The sequence below is a fragment of the Trachemys scripta genome, chromosome 4 (genome assembly GCF_013100865.1).
Source record: "Trachemys scripta elegans isolate TJP31775 chromosome 4, CAS_Tse_1.0, whole genome shotgun sequence".
Classification (NCBI taxonomy): Eukaryota; Metazoa; Chordata; order Testudines; family Emydidae; genus Trachemys; species Trachemys scripta.
The window spans coordinates 105002401-105023667 of record NC_048301.1 but is presented as its reverse complement, the minus strand read 5'-3'; the positions used below and the strand labels follow the sequence as shown (position 1 = coordinate 105023667).

The window sequence follows — 21267 nt, the reverse complement described above, 5'->3', positions numbered from 1 at the left end:
GCTGGTTGTCAGGAACAGCAAAGGGATACATTTGCTTTGCAATATTTCTAACGTGTGCCAAAAGTTAGTCTGAGACTTGGCAGGCTTCCAGTGTATTTCCCATCCCTATTAATTCACAGTCAGTGTTCCTCCTGCATATTAGAATTCTGGAGAGTCTCCTTGGCTTATACTCCCCTTCCAATCCCTTGTACAATTCCCACTGGTGTCAGCATGTAACTACTAGAGGATATCCATAGATCTCATCAGAGGAGTACATGGATACACTGTAAGTATTGAAAAGGTAAAATTGTATTTCCATGGTCCCGTGGGAGTTGGAAGGGTCACCTCTTAAGCACGTAACAAGGAGCCATTTCTAAGCTAGGGGGAGACAAATAAGTAGGATAATATTGTAATGACCTGTGCTTCAAAAGCAGTTTGAATTTTCTTCAGACTGTGCTAGCACATTCCCTTTTGCCTGCGGAGCAAGTCTGGCAATTTTCAGGCCAAGCCATGTACCAAGCTAAAATTTGGGGTGTGGGGTGGTAAAATGGAGTTTTATAATGAAATCTGGTTAAAACCTTAACTAGGATAAGCCTATCACCTCTCCACAATACATTCTGTTATATATACTGGTCAGGGTTCCCTCCCCACTCTGAACTCTGAGGTACATATGTGGGGACCCACATGAAAGACCCCCTAAGCTTATTTCTACCAGTGTAGGTTAAAAACTTCCTCAAAGCACAAATCCTTCCTTGTCCTTTGATGGATACTGCTCCCACCACCAAGTGAGTTAGACAAAGATTCAGGAAAAGGACCACTTGGAGTTCCTGTTTCCCTAAAATATTCTCCCAAACCCTTTCACCCCCCTTCCTGGGGAGGCTTGAGAATAATATACCAACCAAATAGGTTAACAAGGTGAGCACAGACCAGACCCTTGGGTTTTTAGGACACTAAAAACCAATCAGATTCTTAAAAAAACAGAACTTTATTATAAAGAAAAAAGTAAAAGAAGCACCTCTGTAAAATCAGGATGGATAGTAATTTTACAGGGTAATAAGATTCAAAACAGGATTCCTCTCTAGGCAAACTTTAAAGTTACAAAAAACAGGAATAAACCTCCCTCTTAGCATAGGGACAATTCACAAGCTAAAACAAAAGAGAGTCTAACGCATTTCCTTCCTATTACTTACAATTTGTAATCTTAGATGCTTAGTTCAGGTATGGCTTTGGGAGATGTATTTTCCCTGCCCGGATTCCTTGCTGACCCGGAGAGAACACAAAGAGAGACAAAACAAAAACCTTCCCCCACAGATATGAAAGTATCTTCTTTCCCCCTTGGTCCTGCTGGTCAGGTGCCAACTAGGTTAATTGAACTGATTAACCTCTTACAGATAAGGGGATTTTTACCTGTAGGTAAGGCCAAGAGGGATTTTATATTACTGGATAAAGATTGTTACCCTTCCCTTTATATTTGTGACAATACTGTACATGCATTGGTCTATTACACACTACAAACTCCAGTATCTGTCTATTCTGGGAACAGAAACCATGCTGTGTATGTGAGACATCATGTAAGCTGAGCAATTATACCTGCCATCTAAAACAACAGGTGTTTTTTTTTAAATAAGCCAGCTCAAGTGGTTTCCAACTGGTTCTAAGAAAAGTGAAATCACCATAGTCCTAGTTAAAAGAGAGAGGAGAGAGAGGATACTATGAAGCTACAAATAACACTACATTAAACTAATGCGATGAGTCACTGTTTTAAACCCACAAATATTATTTCTGTCTATCTGTCACACATCTGGGATTAGGCTAAGACATAAAGGACTCAGTTTTGAGGTTCTTGGGCCCTATTCAGAAGTGCTGGTGAGTGTAACCCTGATGAGGCATGTATATGTAATGCCTCTCAAGTAGGCAGTGGAATCCAGGAGAAACCTAAGGCTTTGTCTATATGGGGAAAATGTTAGACAAATGTACATTTTCTTCTGCTGTTGTGCTATTTTCTGCACAGCCTCTTGCCAATGTAAATTTCATGGAATGCTAACTCCAGATTTTTAGCCCCTGGACTTCAGATGGGGTTTTTGCCAGAGTAAGAACTACAGGATCAGGGACAAAGATGTAATCTTCCCTTCATGCAGACATGAGATGAAAGGCACACATTCTTGCCATTCCCCTATACAGGATTGCAGATACCCTTCTGTTCCACAGAGAGCAGTTTTCCCCACACAAACATACAGGACCTTTATTCATCTTCTGCAAGTAGTCCCATTGATTCCCATGAGGCAGTTTGAGGAGAAGGGCACTGCTCAGTGTGAATAAGGGTGACAGAATCTGGACTAGAGTGGACTGTAACACACAAACACTAGTCCTTTATAAAGAGACACACACCTCCCACTGATTCTCTCTCTCTCTCTCTCTCTCTCTCTCTCTCTCTCTCACATGCACATGCACACATGCAATAACAGATTAAGAATTTTAAGATGACATAGTAGAAAGACCTTTAGCACAAACTTCTACTTTCCTGGATCCTTTATTTCATCATTCAGCATTACTGCACTGAATGTTTTAGAAATAAAAATAAAAGCAAAGATGACTCCATTGAAGTCAATGGCAAAACTCCCAGAACGTCAATGGGGTCAGGACTCCACCCTAGGATCTTTAGATCCAGATCTTTCAGATTGGGTTCTTCTTTAAATAAAGATGAGACAACTGGTCATTCTTGGTATGCTGGAGCCATAATATAAAACAGCGGAGGTAATTTAAACTGATAGTTGCCTACTCAAAGTGAGTTCTAGTTCAAAAATGATTGTGTAAAAAATAACATCCTGAGGTTCTATGTTTATTGTGATTTCCGGATCAAATGTAGTCAGTTTGAAAATATAACTAAATATTTTTCTAACTGCCAGCCCTGCAAACATAAGCTGGATTCTTTCATTTTATTGCATCAACATTAGGCAAAAGTTCTGCAGGTCAAATTAGGGGCCTCAGAGATATCTGTACAGCCCTGCTATCTTCATACTATGCCCCCAGTGTCACCTGAGCTGTCAGTGGGTTGGCATGTGTGTTACTGATTGGAATTTAGCAAGCAATTCTATTGTTAATGCACAAGAAGGAAAATAATTCAGCTCATTTTCATAGTTGTGCTGGTTCTGCTGGGCTAAAAGGAGTGAGAATGACTAAAACCTTATTTTTGTCTTTAAACTCCGCAGCTGAGAATCTGAACAGATGCAAGGAGCTGATCTGTTGAGTAAGGTGGTGTCATTTTTGCAGTGTAACTGTCCAGAACAGAGTCATACTTTAAAAGGTTGGTAGTGTTTGCATTTGAGCTCCCTCTTTTAGGCAGCTTAATGGAGCCAGTTCTATTGCTATCCTGAAGGCTGTCAGAAAAGTGAGCTACATTAATACTTCTTGCACCGTGCTCTTTGCATGCAGCACTCCTTTTGTAGCTAAGGTATTTGCAAAAGATGTAGGCCCAGACCTGGCTGTTGTGGGGTTATTTGCAAAAAGCTAGCACAATTTGGACTGGACTTTGTAGGACTTGTTTAATTTCTGAGAAGTATATATTACACTACATTTTGATTTTTATGTCTTTGATATAAAGATTTGTGTTCGTGCCAGAAGACGAATGACTGAATTGGAGATTTAAATGACAACTTCGCTGTATCTGTGTTATTTCCACCCTGTCCATGGTGGAAGAAAGTAAATAAATGCCAAGATATACTGAAACCTGCAAGTTCAGCCCTAGCATATGTATGTGCCACTCCATTATACCAGCCTAAAATGTGGCCCTGGGAGTTTCATTGAATTAGGCATTAGTAACAGTAAAAACCTTCCAAAAAAAGGATCATAGCAAAAAGCAATTGGCACATCTCGGATATAACCAATATTCTGAGTTACAAGCCCTTCCAGTTGCTGTAGCCAACTTTGTTTGGGGCTAACAAATCCTTTTGCTCAGATCTCTTTGAAAGTCCTATTTTGTGTGTGTTCTTCCTACAACACAAATGTTTGAATGCTTTTATGACCCATTGTGGGTATGGGTCTTTTTTTACCCTCTAGAGCCTGGGTGGGCCACATCTGGCCCACTAGCCGATTTAATCTGGCCCTCGAGCTCCCACTGGGGAGCAGGGTCTGGGGCTTGCCCCACTCCTGTGCTCCAGCCGGGGAGCAGGGTCAGGGGCCGCTCCGTGCATGCATGCCGCGGCTGCAGGAAGCAGCAGCATGTCCCCCTCCAGCTCCTATGTGTAGGGGCAGCCAGGGGGCTCCACATGCTGCCTCCAACCCATGCGCTACCCCCGCAGCTTCCATTGGCCTGGGATCTCCAGCCAATGGGAGCTGCAGGGGCAGTGCCTGCGGACGGGGCAGCGCGCAGAGCCGCTTGGCCATGCCTCTTTGTAGGACCTGGAGGTGGGACATGCTGCTGCTTCTGGGAGCTGCTTAAGGTAAGCGCTATCTGGAGCCTGCACCCCTCCTGTGCCCCAACCCCCTGCCCGAGCCCTGATTCCCATCCCAGCCCAGAGCACCCTCCTGCACCCCAAACCCCTCATTCCCAGCCCCACCCCAGAGCCTGCACCCCAGCTGGAGCCCTCATACCCCCCGGTGCCCCAATCCCATGCCCCAGCCCAGAGCCCCTCAGTCCCAGCCTGGAGCACCCTCCTACATCCCAAGCTCCTCATCCCCAGCCCCAAGCCAGAGCCTGCACCACCAGCCCCCCTCCCACATCCCAGCCTCCTTCCCCAGCCTGGAGCCCCCTCCTGCACCCTGGACTCCTCATTTCTGGCTCCACCCCAGAGCCCACACCCCCAGCCAGACCCCTTACCCCCTCCTGCATCAACCCCAATTCCATGAGCATTCATGGCCTGCCATACAATTTCCATACCCAGATGTAGCCCTCAGGCCAAAAAAGTTTACCCATCACTGCTCTAGAGGCTGGTCCACATAAGCACTTAATGAGTCTACTAAAGCTTCTAGCTAAGGAAATTAATCCTTTAGCTCAAAAGAGTGGAGAAAGAGGCAAAATTCACCCATCATAAAAGGATTTTTGGAAGGCCCCAGTGGCTGTTCTGCAGTATGGATGTGATATGTGCTGTGGATCTGGCATGCAGAGGAACTCTATAGTGGGACTTGCATAAGTCAGGCCAAAAGCATCCCTGTTTCAGGGCATGTAGAATTGACTATTCCAGCCCCTGAGCTAGACTAAGGGTGGTGACCACAGCAGGATTGCATAGCTGACCCCTGGTTGTGGGTTGGAGGACTGGGTTCCATTGTCCCCAGCCCCTGACTAAGCTCCCTTACACAGGGCCCATTTATTCAGGCTTGATGCAGGGGAGTTAATTTCACCCCGAAGTGACCTTGGATGCACAAGGTTTTACAGCAACACATTTTGCAGTTCTTTAATGACTTTTTGCAGAAAAATTATCAGAAACATTGAGGATACTTCCATAGTTTGTGCTCTGCATAGAGTATTTGGACCACTAACTGACAGAGAAATTCTTGTTTATATTGTTTTGCTGGTGGTCTCTTAAATGCTTGAGTGTTATGAAATCAAGCAATTGTTCGATTCTGACACAGGAAAATATTTTGGTAAACACAGGAGGCTCAAGACTGGCAGAAAATGTCTCAAACTCCCATTGTTTGCAAAATGAAGTGTGTGCAGAGAAAATCTACAGCATTCCTGCAGCAAACCACAACAAGGGGCTTCATACAACCCAGATCATTTACAATTCTCTTATAAATGATCATAATGGCTTAAATGCTATTTAAATGATAAACAGCTTTTGCATTCCAGGCATTGCTACAATTCCAGAGAGGGGCTTGATAATATTAGTCCAGTGAAATATTCATATATTGAAGGAAAGTTTTAGGTTTTATTTTTATTATGTATCAGCTTTAGTCACAAAATACATTCATAAAAACTGGGCTTTCAATATGGTGTGTGTGTTCGTTCCAGACCCCATGGCTTCAACCAGCGTCTAGTTCAGATTGGGGTATGGATGAGAGTGAACTGGCTGAAGCTTAACCCAGCAAGACTGAGGTAAAAGCAGCAGGAGGAGAGAGCAGAGGAAATATCAGTCCCATTGATTGAAAGAGTACATTAGTTACTAGTGGTTGCTGTTTATTGGGGATTTGAGACCCCCAGCCCCAGCTGCTGTTTGACCATATTCAGCAGTAACTCAGTCAGCTTTTACCATTGGTGACTAGCTAGGAGGCTGCAACCTTCCCTTTCAAATGAGGACTTTGGCACTGTTTTCCGTGCTTTTGTTAACTCTCCATTAGACTACGACAATGTGGTCTACAAGGGGCTATACCTTGAAACCATTCGGACACTGAAAGTGGTGCAGACCACAATGGGTCGTTTATTGAATGAGTCATTTTACTGAGAGCATTTGAGGCCAGGATCTTCACTGACTTCCCATCAGACTCATGGTGGAATTTATGATCTATAAAGCCCAAAATGGCCTACGATCAACCTACCTGAGACTCTACATACAAATGGTTCTGTATGACACTACCCACATGAGTAGACCCATGTTAATTTACACACATACATAAACATGTATGGGATCAGGACTATAAATAGAAGAGAGAAGTTAAATACGGTAGGGACCAACACATTTAAATCTGGAGTAAGAAAATGAAGTAACCCCATTTCACACCAGAGCAAATGAGAGCAATATCTGGCAGAGTATGCAAAACAGAAACACTGAGCTAATTATTTTGTTAGCATCTAATTAAAGCTACCTATTCCTCCTATTAAGATACATACATCTTAGCTTTGAAAGGGGTTTGAATCTATTTAAGTAGTTTCATCTTGTACTACTTGTTTGTGTGTTTTATTTTGTTTGTTTCTCTTTGTAAAACAATGTTACGTGGAATATGTAAGGCTTGGCAGGACACAAACACATCAATGACTACTCACAGTAGCTAATGAAGTTCCCTGGTGTCACGACCCTTCATGCCAATCCCTTTTTGATTTCAGCAGCTGAGAGAGTGAGATTGCCTCCATGCAAGAGTCTTCTCACTTAAAAATCTTTGCGCAAAGGCATTCATGCGTCATAGAAAGAAAGTCCAGTGGCAATGGGCACGTGCGGTGAAGTGACTGGTGTAGATGAACACCGATTCAAATTCACAAACCTACATGCAGATGACCTGGGACTCTGGTCATTCATCTTGAGTCCCAGGTAGCAAGGATATTCAGCAAACCCCAAGTGATTGATTAGCCATTTTTCAGAACAGTACAATTCACCTAGTAAAAGAAATGGCTAGAAAAGGTGGCCAAAATATTGCCGTCCCAACTATAATCTGGCCAATTTACCTTGCTGTTAGATCATTCACACAAGTTGTCTTTCTAAGAAAGATGAGTCTCATTGTGGTGACATGGAACATATGGACCCTAGGGGACACACAACACATCGAGACCTGCAAGATGTACAGCACTAATGCAAGGGAATGTGCAAGGAACAGAATCAATATAGCTGCCTCCAGCAAAACCAGATTTGCACATGAAGGCTCCGTAAAGGAACTAGGAGGTGGCTATACCTGCCTGTAAGGAGCTTGACTCACTGCCGCAGCGCCTCCTGCTGGTTGTCTCGGGAATTAGCTCTCCCAGCATCCGGAGTGCCCTCTGCAGGCCAGTGATCCACCTTACCTGTGGCCTTCCCAGGACCCCAGTGCCCAGTTTACCTGGGGTGCTGCCCCTCTGGCAATAACCCCGCACACCCTCAGGGTCTCCCTCCTCCCCCCTCCCCCACCCACTATCCCCACTTCGCCTCAGTGTTCAGCTACTGCCAGTCCCCATCTAGCCCCCCGCTCACTGGGGCGGACTGCAGTGTAAGCCACTCAGCGTAGGCAAAGGGGGTTCAGACCCGCTGCCTCTACCTGCCCATGGGCTGTCCCTTGCAACCCAGTACCTAATAGACCTGTCAGCAGGCCTGCAGCCTTGGGCTTTCCAGGCTGGAGCTCGCAGCTCCTCTGGCCCTTCCCCAGCCCTGCTCCAAATCTAGGTTCCTGCTAATCCTGCAGCAGCCAGGCCCTTCTCCCTCTGTCTGCAGAGGGAGACTGCCTGGGCCTCTGGCTCACAGCCTTTTATAGGGGCCAGCTGTGGCCTGCTTGAGGTGTGGCCTAGCTGCAGCCCTCCTTCAGGGCTGATTTCCAGCCCTCCCAGGCAGGAGTGGGTGTCCACCCCGCTACACTGCCTTTTGGAAAGGGAAACCAGCATAGGAAGACAAGATTTATGGCAGTGGTTTAGCTATTGGAAACAGCCTCCTGACATCACTGAAAGACTTATCTGTGGGCAAAATGAATACCTAATGTCTCTAGGACTTCCCATTGGAAAATTACAATTTGTGACTCTGTCAGTTCTTATGCTTCAATCACAAACAGTATGGAAGAAACAAAGAACAGTTCTGTTCTGATTGGATGACATAATCAAATCTATACCCAGTGAAGACAAGCTCATACTTCTGGGAGAGTTTAACAGCAGAATTGGAAAAGACCATGAGGCGTGGAATGGTGTAATAATGACCAATGGAGTCAGAAAAATGACCAGCAATGGTCTCCTTTTACTCAGCAAGTGTGCTGAGCATGAGCTCACTACTACCAACCCAAGCTTCGGGTGAACCAACAAATATAAAATCTCTTGGATGTATCCAAGATCCAGCATAGTCACCTGATTGACTCTGTCATTATACAGCAAAGGGATCTCAGGGACATGAAAATCACAAAAGCAACATGAGGGGCAAACTGTTGGACTTATTACAGGATGATCAGAGCCATTTTTAATTTACATGCTGTTGCCCCTTAGTGAAACAGTGACGGACACATTACATTAAAATTGAATATAGTAAAGCTGAGGCAGCCATTTCTTGAATAAAACTGGGGGGAACTTAGAGGAAAAATTTGACAGCATTACATCATCACCCAGTAACATACTCAAAAAGTGGAATATATTCACATCAGCCACCCTTCAAGCCTCAGTAGAAATGCTAGGCAAATATCAAAGATAGCACCAGGACTAGTTTGATAAAAATGATGATGAAATAAAAACAGATCCTCAAGTAAAAGAATGATGTGTTTGTCTTGGCAAAATGACAAAGAATCAACATCAAAAATAAATCCAGCTACCTGCAAGCACAGGCTCAGAGATGGCTTTGTGTCCTACAGGATAATTGGTGGGAAACGAAAGCAGAAGAAATGCATCATCACACTGCTAACAATACAAAGATGTTTTATGATTCCCTGTAAGCTGTTTATGGTCAATCAAAATTGGGACCAGCTCCACTGAAGAGTTGGAGTGCATCTATCTTAATCAATGAAAAGAGAGGCACCACTTAAAGCACTTTACTGAGCTACTCAACCACTCCTCTATTGTCAACCCACAGGTGCTAGAGGAATGGACCCAGCAACCCATATATGAAGAAATCACTCAGCCAACTATCACTGAGGACGTGGAAAAAGCTATCAAACAAATTGTCAGGTAAATTACCCAGCAAAGACAGCACACCAACTGAAAAAGAGATGACTGGTAAGGTACTCTCAGATGGTGCCCTTGTTAAACCATTTCTCATACCTAATGGGGTGAAACAAGGCTGTGGACTGGCACCGGCCCTTTTTGGTTTCTTCTTTGCAGCTATTCTGAATTATGCAATGGGCAACCTTCGAAAAGGCATCTACATAAGGTACAGAACTGATGGAAAACTCTTCAGTCTCCAAAGGCTTATTACAAAGACAAAAGTTTTTGAGGAACTCGTATGAAAAAACCCTTTTTGCAGATGATTGTGTTCATAGTGAAAGTGACCTACAGCTTGTCTTTGACAGATTCTCAGAGACAACTAAACAGTGTGGACCCTCACCATCAGCCTGGAAAAAAACTGTGAAGCCCTTTTCCAACCAGGTCCATCAACCTTCATTACTGAGCCAAACATCACCTTGATGGTATAGAAGAACTAAAGAGCATCCATCACTTATATATGGAGATATACCTATCTCATAGAACTGGAAGGGACCCTGAAAGGTCATTGAGTCCAGTCCCCTGCCTTCACTAGCAGGACCAAGTACTGATTTTGCCCTAGATCCCTAAGTGGCCCCCTCAAGAACTGAACTCACAACCCTGTGTTTAGCAGGCCAAGGCTCAAACCACCGAGCTAGCCCTCCCCCTGTGTATCTTGGTAGTACCATCTAAAGTGATAGTTCCCTGACCCAGGCTCAAGAAATATCAAATTGAATACAAGAGGTAAGCCAGCCTTTGGAAGCCTTCACCATAGGCTACAACCAGCACACCATCAACAGGTAACAAAACCGATCATGTACTATGCAGCAGTGATAACATCCTTTTCATACGTGGATGGTTTACCATAGACACATTAAGAAACTTGAAATTTTTCACATGCATTGTCACTGCTCTGTTCTAAAGGTCCACTGGCAAGACAAAATCTCACATATTAACAAAACCAGCCAGGCAATAATCTTCAAAGATCAACTTAGATGGACAAGTCATGTTATCAGAATGGGTGATAGATTCCTGAAAAAAGTTGTCTATGACGAGTTGAAAATCGGAAAGCACTAGGGGATGGTTAACGAAAACAAATCAGACACCACAAGCCAAATCGAATTTATTGCAGCATAAATATTGATAACTTTGACGACACAGCCAAGGACAGGCCGGAATGGAGAGCAACTATCAGTAAAGGCTGTAAATACTTTGAGGATGACAGACACAAAGAACTGATTGAAAAAAGGACCAAGCGCCATCCCAAGTCTTCAGTGGGAGCCTGCACATTCCTATGTGACATCTATTCCATGGTCTTGCTCTTCACAGATTGGACTATATACAGCCACATGAGAACACACATGATGCCATGATATCATCGTTGAATATGACAACAGCCATGCTTGGTGATTTTTGTTTCTTGCTGCAGTTGAGAGTGTACCAAATGTCATTATTGAAAATGGGTTCCAAAGTGTTGTGTTTTGTTGTAAAGATACATCAGGCCACGCTCAGTTCTCAAATATGCCAATGCAACACTAGGGCCAGAGGCCCTGCTGAGTTCCTTACCTAGCGAGTTGTTCCATTGATTACAACTGAACTATGCACAGAGTAAATTATAAGTGAGGGTATCAGAATCTGGCCCTAGTGAAGTCCTGTTGAAGCCAATGAGGTCACACTGATGTAAAGCAGATTGATATTTATTCTGTGTGATCCAATTCATGGCTGGCATCACCCCGTTCAATTAAAGAATGAATTCAGGCCATTTATTTGTTGCAAATAATTTATGCAAACTCTGGGACAACTGTCATGATCTCTTGACCCTTAAGTATATCAAGATGCCAATTTTAAGCATGCAAAAATGGTATATTTCAACTGTATTTATTCAGAAGATTACTAGGAAGGATGGTCTTTTGGTTAGGCTTTGGACTGGGACTTGGAAGAAGATCTGAGTTCACTTCCCAGCTCAGCTACAGACTTCCTGTGTGAGCCTGGGCAAGTCACAAAATCCTTAGTTCTCTATCTGTAAAATGAGGGTTACAGTCCTTCCCTTCTCTCACCCTTTGGTCTTGTCTGGATTGTAAACTCTTTGGGCCGGGGACTCTCTCTTACAATGTGTTTTGTTCAGACCCCAATGGAGCCCCAATCTCAGATTGGGTTTTGGGGCTCTCCCATTAAAAGATTAATAATAATAATCAGTCATAGCTGAGACACAATGTGATTTGCAGTTTAATATGCAACGTAACAAAGGACTTACCGAAAGAAAGAACAATAGTCGTTTCCATTTTACAAAAAACGTGCAAGGCAGAATAAGCACACCAGTATTGTATAAGAACAAATTATAAATAATTGCTCTTTGCAATTGAATACCCACATAGAAAGAGCCAGAAGAAATCTGCAGCCACTGGGAGTCTGATTTAATTGGCGATTTGGACTGTCTCTGTCGTTTTTATGAAAATCCCTAAAGCTTGTGTTTTTTTGTAAACTAAACATGGCTTTTCTGCTGGCCATGTGAGTTTTTTCCATTCATTAGTGAGCTGCTTTTTTTTTTTTTAACACAGTTAGACAAAGGAATAAATCAGTCAACAAACATGGGACATAATTCTGGCAATATCAGACCATATACCCTCTTGTTTGCTTAACTATATAAATCTTTCACCAGATTACAAATGAGACCATTTCAGTCAAAGATGGGGGGACTAATGTAAAGTGTTGAGTAACAAGAGTTCACTCTCACAGCATTCTTGGATGCTTGTTAGGAGAATGTTTTTTGATGAGAGGTTTCAGAATAGCAGCTGTGTTAGTCTGTAGCCGCAAAAAGAACAGGAGTACTTGTGGCACCTTAGAGACTAACAAATTTATTAGAAATTTGTTAGTCTCTAAGATGCCACAAGTACTCCTGTTCTTTTTTTGATGAGGAAGCTGTCTGTACTCTGTCCCCTGAGAGAAATGCAGAGGACCATTTCCTTTCTGCTCCTATTCTTAGGATGCGTATCAGACCAGGCAAGAGCCCATGGCTTTGAAGGACCCCAGAGTCAAATACTTCCTTTTAGTAGTTAACATCATTAAAGCAGTTTAGCATACATGTTGAGTTTGTTTTAGGATCTTTCTCCCTCTTGTCCCTTCCTGGGTGCTATCACAAGGGATTTAAGGAGGTAGAACCTTGAGGATAAGTAACAATATAATTGTCTTCATTGAATCTTTTTACATCTAAATTGTAGATTTGACAGTGTTTAAGCAACATACTAATATAATAGTTCCTTGACTATTGGTCCTTGCTCTATTTTGAGTCTTAAATGGTGCAGGGACAGGACAGCCAGAAGGGAAAGCAGCTTTTAAGCTATTTTCACATTCCATGTATTCCCTGTATTTAGTGGTCCATCAGCCTTTTTTCTGGCCCTTTGCAGAGGGGGGTGGATTTCACCCAACCTGCTCAGCGATACTAGAGATGAGGTTGAATAGTTCCTATACATGTTAAATTGAAAAAGGAACCTTAAACTACTTAATAAAAATTGCTATCTACTGCTGAACAGTGGAGACTGTTTACAGATTCTTCACCATTAATTTATTTAAGAATCTAAAGAAAACCCCCCTAACCTTTTTTAAATTAACATTTGATTTCCAAGCAGTAGCTTTGCTGTGGACAGGTTCCCATACCCCCAATACACTCTCTTTTAGAAAGCCTTGATTTCACAACCAGAGACTTCAGTGGGAATTCTGCCTGAATAATAAAAAGAGTCATTAAGCTGTGAAAACCCTTGTTTTGAAGATGTGCTCTGCTTTCCCACTCTTTGTGTTCTTCCAGCAATTGCCAGGTAAACTAACATCAGGGAGGCGGAGTTAGATAGACCATCATTCATCAACACTGTAAAATGCATCTCAGATAACTTTCATCAGTGAATACAATGAGGGATGGCAGTCAGCACAATCAGCATAGTATTCACAACAGATTTGTTTCCTGTCTTTTCCTTCCCTCCACCTTTGCCTTCTCAACCCAGCCCACCCTCTGTAGTGTATCTGGTCTGTACTAATAAGTCCTTTTCCATTTGCTCTAGCAGTCCATTTATTCCTGCTTTGTAAATGAATGAGTTTTCATTTTTTTAGGGCTGTTGATTAATCGCAGTTAACTCACGCGATTAACTCAAAAGATTAATTGTGATTAAAAAAGTTAATCGCACAATTAATCACATGGTTAATAATAGAATACCACTTATTTTTGGATGTTTTCTACATTTTCAAATATATTGATTTCAATTACAACACAGAATACAAAGTGTACAGTGCTAACTTTATATTATTTTTATTACAAATATTTGCACTGTAAAAATGATAAACAAAAGAAATAGTATTTTTCAATTCACCTCATACAAGTACTGTAATGCAATCTCTATCATAAAAGTGTAACTTGTAAGTGTAACAAATGTAGATTTTTTTGGTTACATAACTGCGCTCCAGAACAAAACAATGTAAAACTTTAGCACCTACAAGTCCACTCAGTCCTATTTCTTGTTCAGCCAATCACTAAGGCAAATAAGTTTGTTTACATTCATGGGAGATAATGTTGCCTGCTTCTTATTTACAATGTCACGTGAAAGTGAGAACAGGTGCTTGCATGGCACTTTTGAAGCAAGCGTTGCAAGGTATTTAGCCAGATATGATAAACATTCCGTATGCCCCTTCGTGTATCAGCCACCGTTCCAGAGAACATGCTTTCATGCTCAGGGTGACATTCTGGTGGTGTCCAGAATGCCAGAGGCGCGCCCCCCCCAAACTCCACCCCCCAGCTGCCTAAGGCTCTGGGAAGGAGTTTAGGTCGGGGGAGGAGGTCTTGGGAGCAGGCCCTGGGCTGGGGTAGGGGATTGGGGTGCAGGATGGGTGAGAAGTTGGGCTCTGGGAGGGAGTTTTGGTGGGGGAGGGGATCTGGAGTGCAGGCTCTGGGAGGGAGTTTGGGAGCTGGAGCAGGGTGTGGGAAAGGGGTGGGGGTGCAGGCTCTGGGAGGGGGTGGAGGGGTGCAGCACTTACCTGGGGCTCCTAGGCAGGGTGGGCCAGAGGTCCTATGTGCTGCTGCCCCTGAAGCTTCCCATTGGCCACAGGGACGCTTGGGGTGGGACACAGACCCACCCCACCCAGGAGCCAGCAGACACTTGGAGCGAGCAGGCAGGAAGCCTCTCTGCCCCCCTGCGCTGCCGGTGGTGAGTGGGGGGCCCAGGCTGTTTTAAATGGCCCAGAGGATGGGGGGAAGCGCCCAGGGGCGGAAGGCAGGGCTGAGGAAGAAACCTGGCCTCAGACAGTGCTGGAGCCGGGCCCATGGTGTCTGGGCACCAGGAATATTCCTGGTGCCCAGGCACTATGGGCCCATAGAACTCACCGCCCATGTCCATGCTGATGATGTTTGTTTAAAAAAAAAGTGTGTTAATTAAATTTGTGACAACTCCTTTGGGGAGAATTCTATGTTCCCTGCTCTGTTTTACCCACATTCTGCCATATATTTCATGTTATAGCAGTCTCGGATGGTGACCCAGTACATGTTTGATTTACAAACACTGTCACTGCAGATTTGACAAAATGTAAAGAAGGTACCAATGTGAGATTTCTAAAGATAGCTACAGCACTCCACCCAAGGTTTAAGAATCTGAAGTTCCGTCCAAAATCTGAGAGGGACGAGTTGTAAAGCATGCTTTCAGAAGTCTTAAAAGAGCCTCACTCAAATGCGGAAACTACAGAACCCAAACCACCAAAAAAGAAAATCAACCTTCTGCTAGTGGCATCTGACTCAGATGATGAAAGTGGACATGCATCGGTCTGCGCTGCTTTGGATTGTTATTGAGCAGAACCTGTCATCAGCATGGATGCATGTCCTCTGGAATGGGGGTTGAAGCATGAAGGGACATATGAATCTTTAGCACATCTGGCATGTAAATATCTTGCAACACCGGTTACAACAGTGCCATGAGAATGTCTGTTCTCACTTTCAGGTGATATTGTAAACAAGAAGTGGGCACCATTATCTCCTACAAATATAACCAAACTTGTTTGTCTGAGTGATTGGCTGAAGTAGGACTGTGTGGACTTGTAGGCACTAAAGTTTTACATTGTTTTATTTTTGAATGCAGTTCTTTTTTGGTGCATAATTTGACATTTGTAAATGGTATTCTATTATTGTTTAACAGTGCGATTAATCATGCAATTAATTTTTTTGGTCGCAAGATTAATCACGATTCATTTTTTGTAATTACGTGACAGCCCTAATTTTTTTTAAAGTGTGACAAATTAGTTATCACATGCTATCAACAATTAGCTAGTCTACTAACTCTAGCAAGGTGCTTTCAGATAAAACTGTTATGCTACGTCAATGCTAATTCTTCACTAATGTTACTACTACCAAAGATCAACGAGTTAATTAACAAGATTTCCATTTTAAAGTGTCAGTGGCTTCGGTGGAAGTTTACAGCTAAGTAACCAAGAGTAGAATTTGACCCAATGGTACATCTGAGTCTGCAAGTTTCAGCCAAACATATTTTTCTCAAACTGTTGGTTGACTCTCCCCTACGTTGAAGAACCAAATTCACCACTGGCATAAGTGTGTGCCAGGCTACTTGGACTTCAGTGGAATGGGGCTTTCTGATGCCAATGGTGAAGTTTGCCCTTTGCCCATAAGTTCCACCAAAAAGTAGCAGTTCCGGGGTCAGGATTACAGCCATATAGAGAGTGGGAAGAGAGATGCTGAGGCTTTTTTGTCTCTGTCTTTTAAATGATTTAATTTAATCTCCCTCACTCACTCCATCTTTTTAAATTAATACAATTAGTTCTTTGATAATTGAATATTGTCATGTACAAGGAAGTCTGGGTTAAATATAACAGAGATTCTGCTGACTTGAGCTATATACTGGATCTAGTTAGCATGCACAATAGATGACCACTGGTTTTGGATGGTGCATACCCATCATTCCAGACTTGGTAAGAAGAATTTTGCCCTGGAAACAAGTTAGTAATCATGCAGTGTGGCCCATTAGGAGGGCATCTGATTTCAAAGGGGTAGCATTTTAAAAATGCATGTATAGGATGTAACATGTAGGAAGCTAGAAATGTTAAGGTAGATAGGTTAATTAAATGCAAGGCAATCTTGCAGACACTTACTGACTTCAATAGGGCTATTCGCAGGAAAGCATGTGTGTGTTTGCATTATCGGGACGAAAAGCTTCACCACCAAAAATTCAGGTGAAAAAACAATTTATCTTGTACTTAGTTAACTGTAATCCATGAAATCTCCTTGTGCAATTTGTGTTAACTAGAATGATTAATGCCGTTGGAACAAACTACCAAGGGAAGTGGTGGATTCTCCATCTTTTTTTTTTTTTTTTTTGTATGGCATGTGTTATAATGGGGTCGGTCAGACTAGATAATCATAATGGTCCCTTCTGGCCTTAAGATCTATGAGAATGGGTCATTTCTGGCCATGTTGAAGAAAGAAGAACCTTTTCTCCACAGTCCGCACCTACTATGGCTTCTTTAGTTCTGCAGGGTCATCTTATAAAATGTTAATAATAAAGCATCCTTTCCCCAAGCCACTTTTCTGCCACCATGGTGCTAGGAGCACTGTCTGATAATTCAGGGTAACTAGATTATGGAAGTACTGCCAGGGAATATAACAAAACCCACCCACATGAGACAAAAGTGGGGTGAGGTGCTACTGAAGAAAAAAGGGGTGGAAGGAAAATGGCTTGCAGGACCGTGTGTGTCTGTATGTGTGTGCATGCTCATAATAAAACCCAGAGCTGGTTGAAAATGTTTGAATTAGTTGGGTGGGGGAGGGGTTTCTTGTGGGTTTTTGTTTGTTTGCTGTTGAAAAATGACCTAGTTTTAAAAAATAAGAATTGCAATGAAAAAATTCAGGCCTAAATATGTTTTTGTTATTGAAAGTTTTAGTTTTCAAAAATGAAAAAAATCAGGTTTCTGGTATACAACAAAATTATATTGTGGTTTTCATTTAAAAATAATATTGGGGAAGGGAGGGAACCCATAAAACTAAAAAGGGGTTAATTTGAACCACTTTAAATTGAAAACAACTGTGACATTTTTAACAAAATTAGCTTTCACTTTTTTGTAGCTGCTCTAATAAAAATAAGTTTTTGAAGGATAAGTTTTATATACTTTAAATGGCCTGAGATAGGTGCCAAGGTAGACTGAGAAATGGGCTACACTAGTGGGAGCGGGTCAAACTAAGATACACCACTTCAGCTACGCTAGTCATGTAGCTGAAGTTGAAGTAGCTTAGTTCGACTTACCTTGCCATCCTCATGGCAGCAAGTCAACCATCGCGGCTCCCCCGTTGATTCTGCTTACTCCTCCTGCCGAGGTGGAATACGGGCGTTGATTCGGGGATCGATTTATCGCTTCTAGATGAGACACGGTAAATCGATCCCCGATACATCGAACACTGCCCACCCATCTGGCGGGTAGTATAGACGTACCCTGAGTCCCACATCATAAGGGCCAACGTACTAAATGTACCGTGATGTCCCTACAGAGGCAAGGTCCAAGGATAAGATCTGAGACAGAGCAAGAGACTTTAGGCCCTGATCCAAAGCCCATGGAACTCTCCATTGATTTCAGCAGGTTTTAGATCAGACCTTTAAAGATCAACAGAACTGGTTTGAAATCAGAAAATTAATCTGCCACTCTGTGTGTAGCCACTGTGAAAAATACAGACTGGGAATAAGTAAAAGCAGGAAGGTTCAGCCTCAGATTGATTCAGCAAAGGCTTAACTTCATGCGCCAGACTCTCCACCAGTTCTTTAAGCCTCTCTCGCTCAACCCCATATCCCTACCCCAAGATCTGCTCCCTCCTTTCCCCACTCCTCTTTCCTCCTTCTCTGTTTTCAGCAAAAACTGATTTTGCTGGAGGCTAAATAAAACTATCTAGGCAGGGCTAGGCTGTGAATGAGAGGACAGGGGAGAGTAAACACGAGGAAAGCTATGTAAAACCCTGAATGTAAAGATCCTGGGAATTGTCATCCTATCAGTTGTGTGGGTGCAGCCATTGTTGCACTTCGGTAGGAGCTGGGTGTGCTTGTTTAACTGGCATGGTGCTCAGGGCCTTCTCCATTAAGGAAGTGTAGGATTGTTATCTCTGCCATCTCCCTATTTGCAATGTACTCCCTGAGTGAAGTGCTCCATCTACTGACTAAGTGTTCTAGGAAAGATGACTGTAGTGGAATTAGATATTGAGGCTCAGGGCAGGATGCTCCCTTCCCTTGTAAAGCTCCATGGAAAGAGAGCAGAGACCATCTAGTCATGCGTCCTTGTGGGGCTGGAAGCTTCACATTGGTAAAGTGGGAATGATTGCAATGAGCTGCATTATCTGGAGATCGGTGGGAGGTATCAGTGAAGATCCCATGGAACAGAGGCCATTCTGATACCTCTCAAAAAGCTGAACCCTGCTGGGCACATCCACACTGCCTCCTAGCCAAGGTGTGAAATCATACTGATAAGCAGTAGCTTTTGATGAATTTTGCATTGTAACTTACTGTGACTTCAAAGAGGAACATACCAGACAGAGCAGCTGTTCCTCAATTAATTGGCTCATCCAAAATTAGAGGTCTGAATATTGAAAATCTGGGCCTCGGAGCTTAACTTTAGGCGTACCCTTTTTAGAGTCTTGTCCCTTCAGTACGCGGATCCACAGGCTAGACATGAAAACTGGCCTCTCATCTCAGTTCCTTTCTTAGTGCCAGTAAACGTCAGGTCAGGCCAAAGTGCACTTAGGGAGACTACATACAGACTCCTTTTGGCAGTGCAGTATGGAGCACTGGGAGAAGTAGTGGGGTGTGTGACCAAATTCCTTTGGTAGCCTTTACAAAGGCTGTTTTCAGCTCCAATTTAAACATGCCGATCAATCAAATCACTGATGATTTTTAAGTGCAGGTCAGCAGCTTTTTCTGTAAGCGGCAAGTAATTACATGTTCTTTGTCTGGACTGGATTTCTGATTGTCTCAAAATCTCTAAGACAGAGTTTTGTTGTTAATTTTACTCTTATATTGAGTGTTAGTAATTTGTTCACAGTCCCCTGTCCTATCATACACCCAACCAGGAAGTTTTGTTTTACACTGTTTGCTCATCTCTTCCAGGAAATTCAGCTGCTGAAGAACCCATTTTTTCATGCTTAGATGAGTTGAATGTTTAGCACCAATCTTCCACAAAACCATCAGCCTGTAAGTAAATTCCTCTTTAGTGACAAATGTGCCCCTGGTTTTATAGGGGTTTGACTCTACTTGAGCATGGCCTTTACAATATCAGAGTCGATAACCATATGTCTTCTCTGTGTTGCTTTCAGCTCTTCATGCTGCAGCTCAGTTGGCAAAATATGGTGTTGCTCTGAACTCTCTGACTATGGTAACACCTCTCTGTGTAACATGAAACCTCCACGCATCCCCTTATTTATTTGTATTGTGGTAGTGCCGGCTAAGACCCTTGTCATGGGCCAGGGCCCAATTGTGCGAGGCTCAGTACAAATACAGATAAAAAAGATGGTCTCTGCTCCAAAATGTTTACAATCTGCCTCCCCAACAGAGTTTCAAGGACCATGACAACATCTATGGAATCATAGAATATCAGGGTTGGAAGGGACCTCAGGAGGTCATCTAGTCCAACCCCCTGCTCAAAGCAGGACCAATCCCAAAACAGATTTTTGCCCCAGATCCCTAAATGGCCCCCTCAAGGATTGCACTCAAAATCCTGGGTTTAGCAGGCCAATGCTCAAACCACCAAGCTATCCCTCAACCCTGCAAACACACACAGGTCATTTTATAGATGTGCCATTGTCACTGTTTATCATGAGTCTTGCAAAATTTGGTATTTTTCTTAGAGCCTCAGCTCCTGGAGTCAGGTAAATTAGGTCAATTTCCAGCCTTTATTGCAGAAAAAAGTTATAAAGTGTGACCCTACAGGTTCAGAAATCAGCAGGTAAATAAAAAGAGGCCAAAATCATATTGTTTTTTAAATTGCATGATTTTTTTAAAGCCAGTCTTCTGGGCTTTTGGGGACCTGACTCGTGAATTTTGAACACTTGGGGTTGGCAATCCTGGACTGGCTTCACTGACTTCAGCGTCAGTGAAGTCACATGTGAGTGTTTGCAGGCTGTGTGTTTGTGCAGCTCCTACCACAATGAGGACCTGGCTTGATGCACGATCACTGGCTGAAGTTCTATGGCACGTGTTCTGTAGAAGGTCAGACTAAACCAGTGTTTCTTAAACTTTTGAAAACTTGAACCACCATCAGGAAAATGAAACAATCACTTGCTTGCAAACCCCTCATGTGTTGTTAGTCCTGATCTCAATCTATGTGACTTCCACCTTCTCCCTTCAGCGAGTCCTTTATGCCAGTTGTCTCCAAACTTTTTTGATCGCGCAATCCATCAGTAAAAAAATTTTGAGCATGCACCCCCTGCTGCGCCGAAGCAAAAAAAAAAAAAAAAAAGCCACTTGGACTCCTGCTCCTCCTGCCACGCACCCCAAGGATCTTCTTGTGCACCCCTTGGGGTGCGCGCACCCCACTTTGGAGACCACTGCTTTATGCTCCACCGGGGGCTGTACCCCGCAGTAAGGCTGGACTAGTAGATCACAGTGATCCCTTCTGGCCTTAAAATTTATGAATGGATCCCAAATCTGGGCCTCTGGACCCCATGGAAATATAAATATTAAATAATAACAAGCACATATGGCATATGTCAATCTACTAACTACAATAAATGGGTCCAGCCATGACTAAGTCAGTAAGAGAGCACCAGCAGCTGATCACCCATCTGAAAC

The 21267-nt window shown here is 43.1% G+C and overlaps 1 protein-coding gene across 8 annotated transcripts in view; it reads left to right on the top strand.

Moving 5' to 3' along the window:
• Positions 1-21267, top strand: part of SLC22A18 (solute carrier family 22 member 18) — a 123980-nt gene that overhangs the window by 9585 nt on the left and 93128 nt on the right. For 4 of the 8 annotated variants that reach the window (XM_034770253.1, XM_034770248.1, XM_034770252.1 and 1 more), the window contains exons 2-3: positions 3189-3283; positions 19588-19671. In XM_034770253.1, the coding sequence (XP_034626144.1) occupies positions 19636-19671 (36 nt within the window). In that variant the 5' untranslated portion in view covers positions 3189-3283; positions 19588-19635. Of the gene's footprint in view, positions 1-3188; positions 3284-19587; positions 19672-19793; positions 19853-21267 lie in introns of those variants that run through there. The other 4 variants (XM_034770249.1, XM_034770247.1, XM_034770251.1 and 1 more) reach the window with 2 other exon arrangements.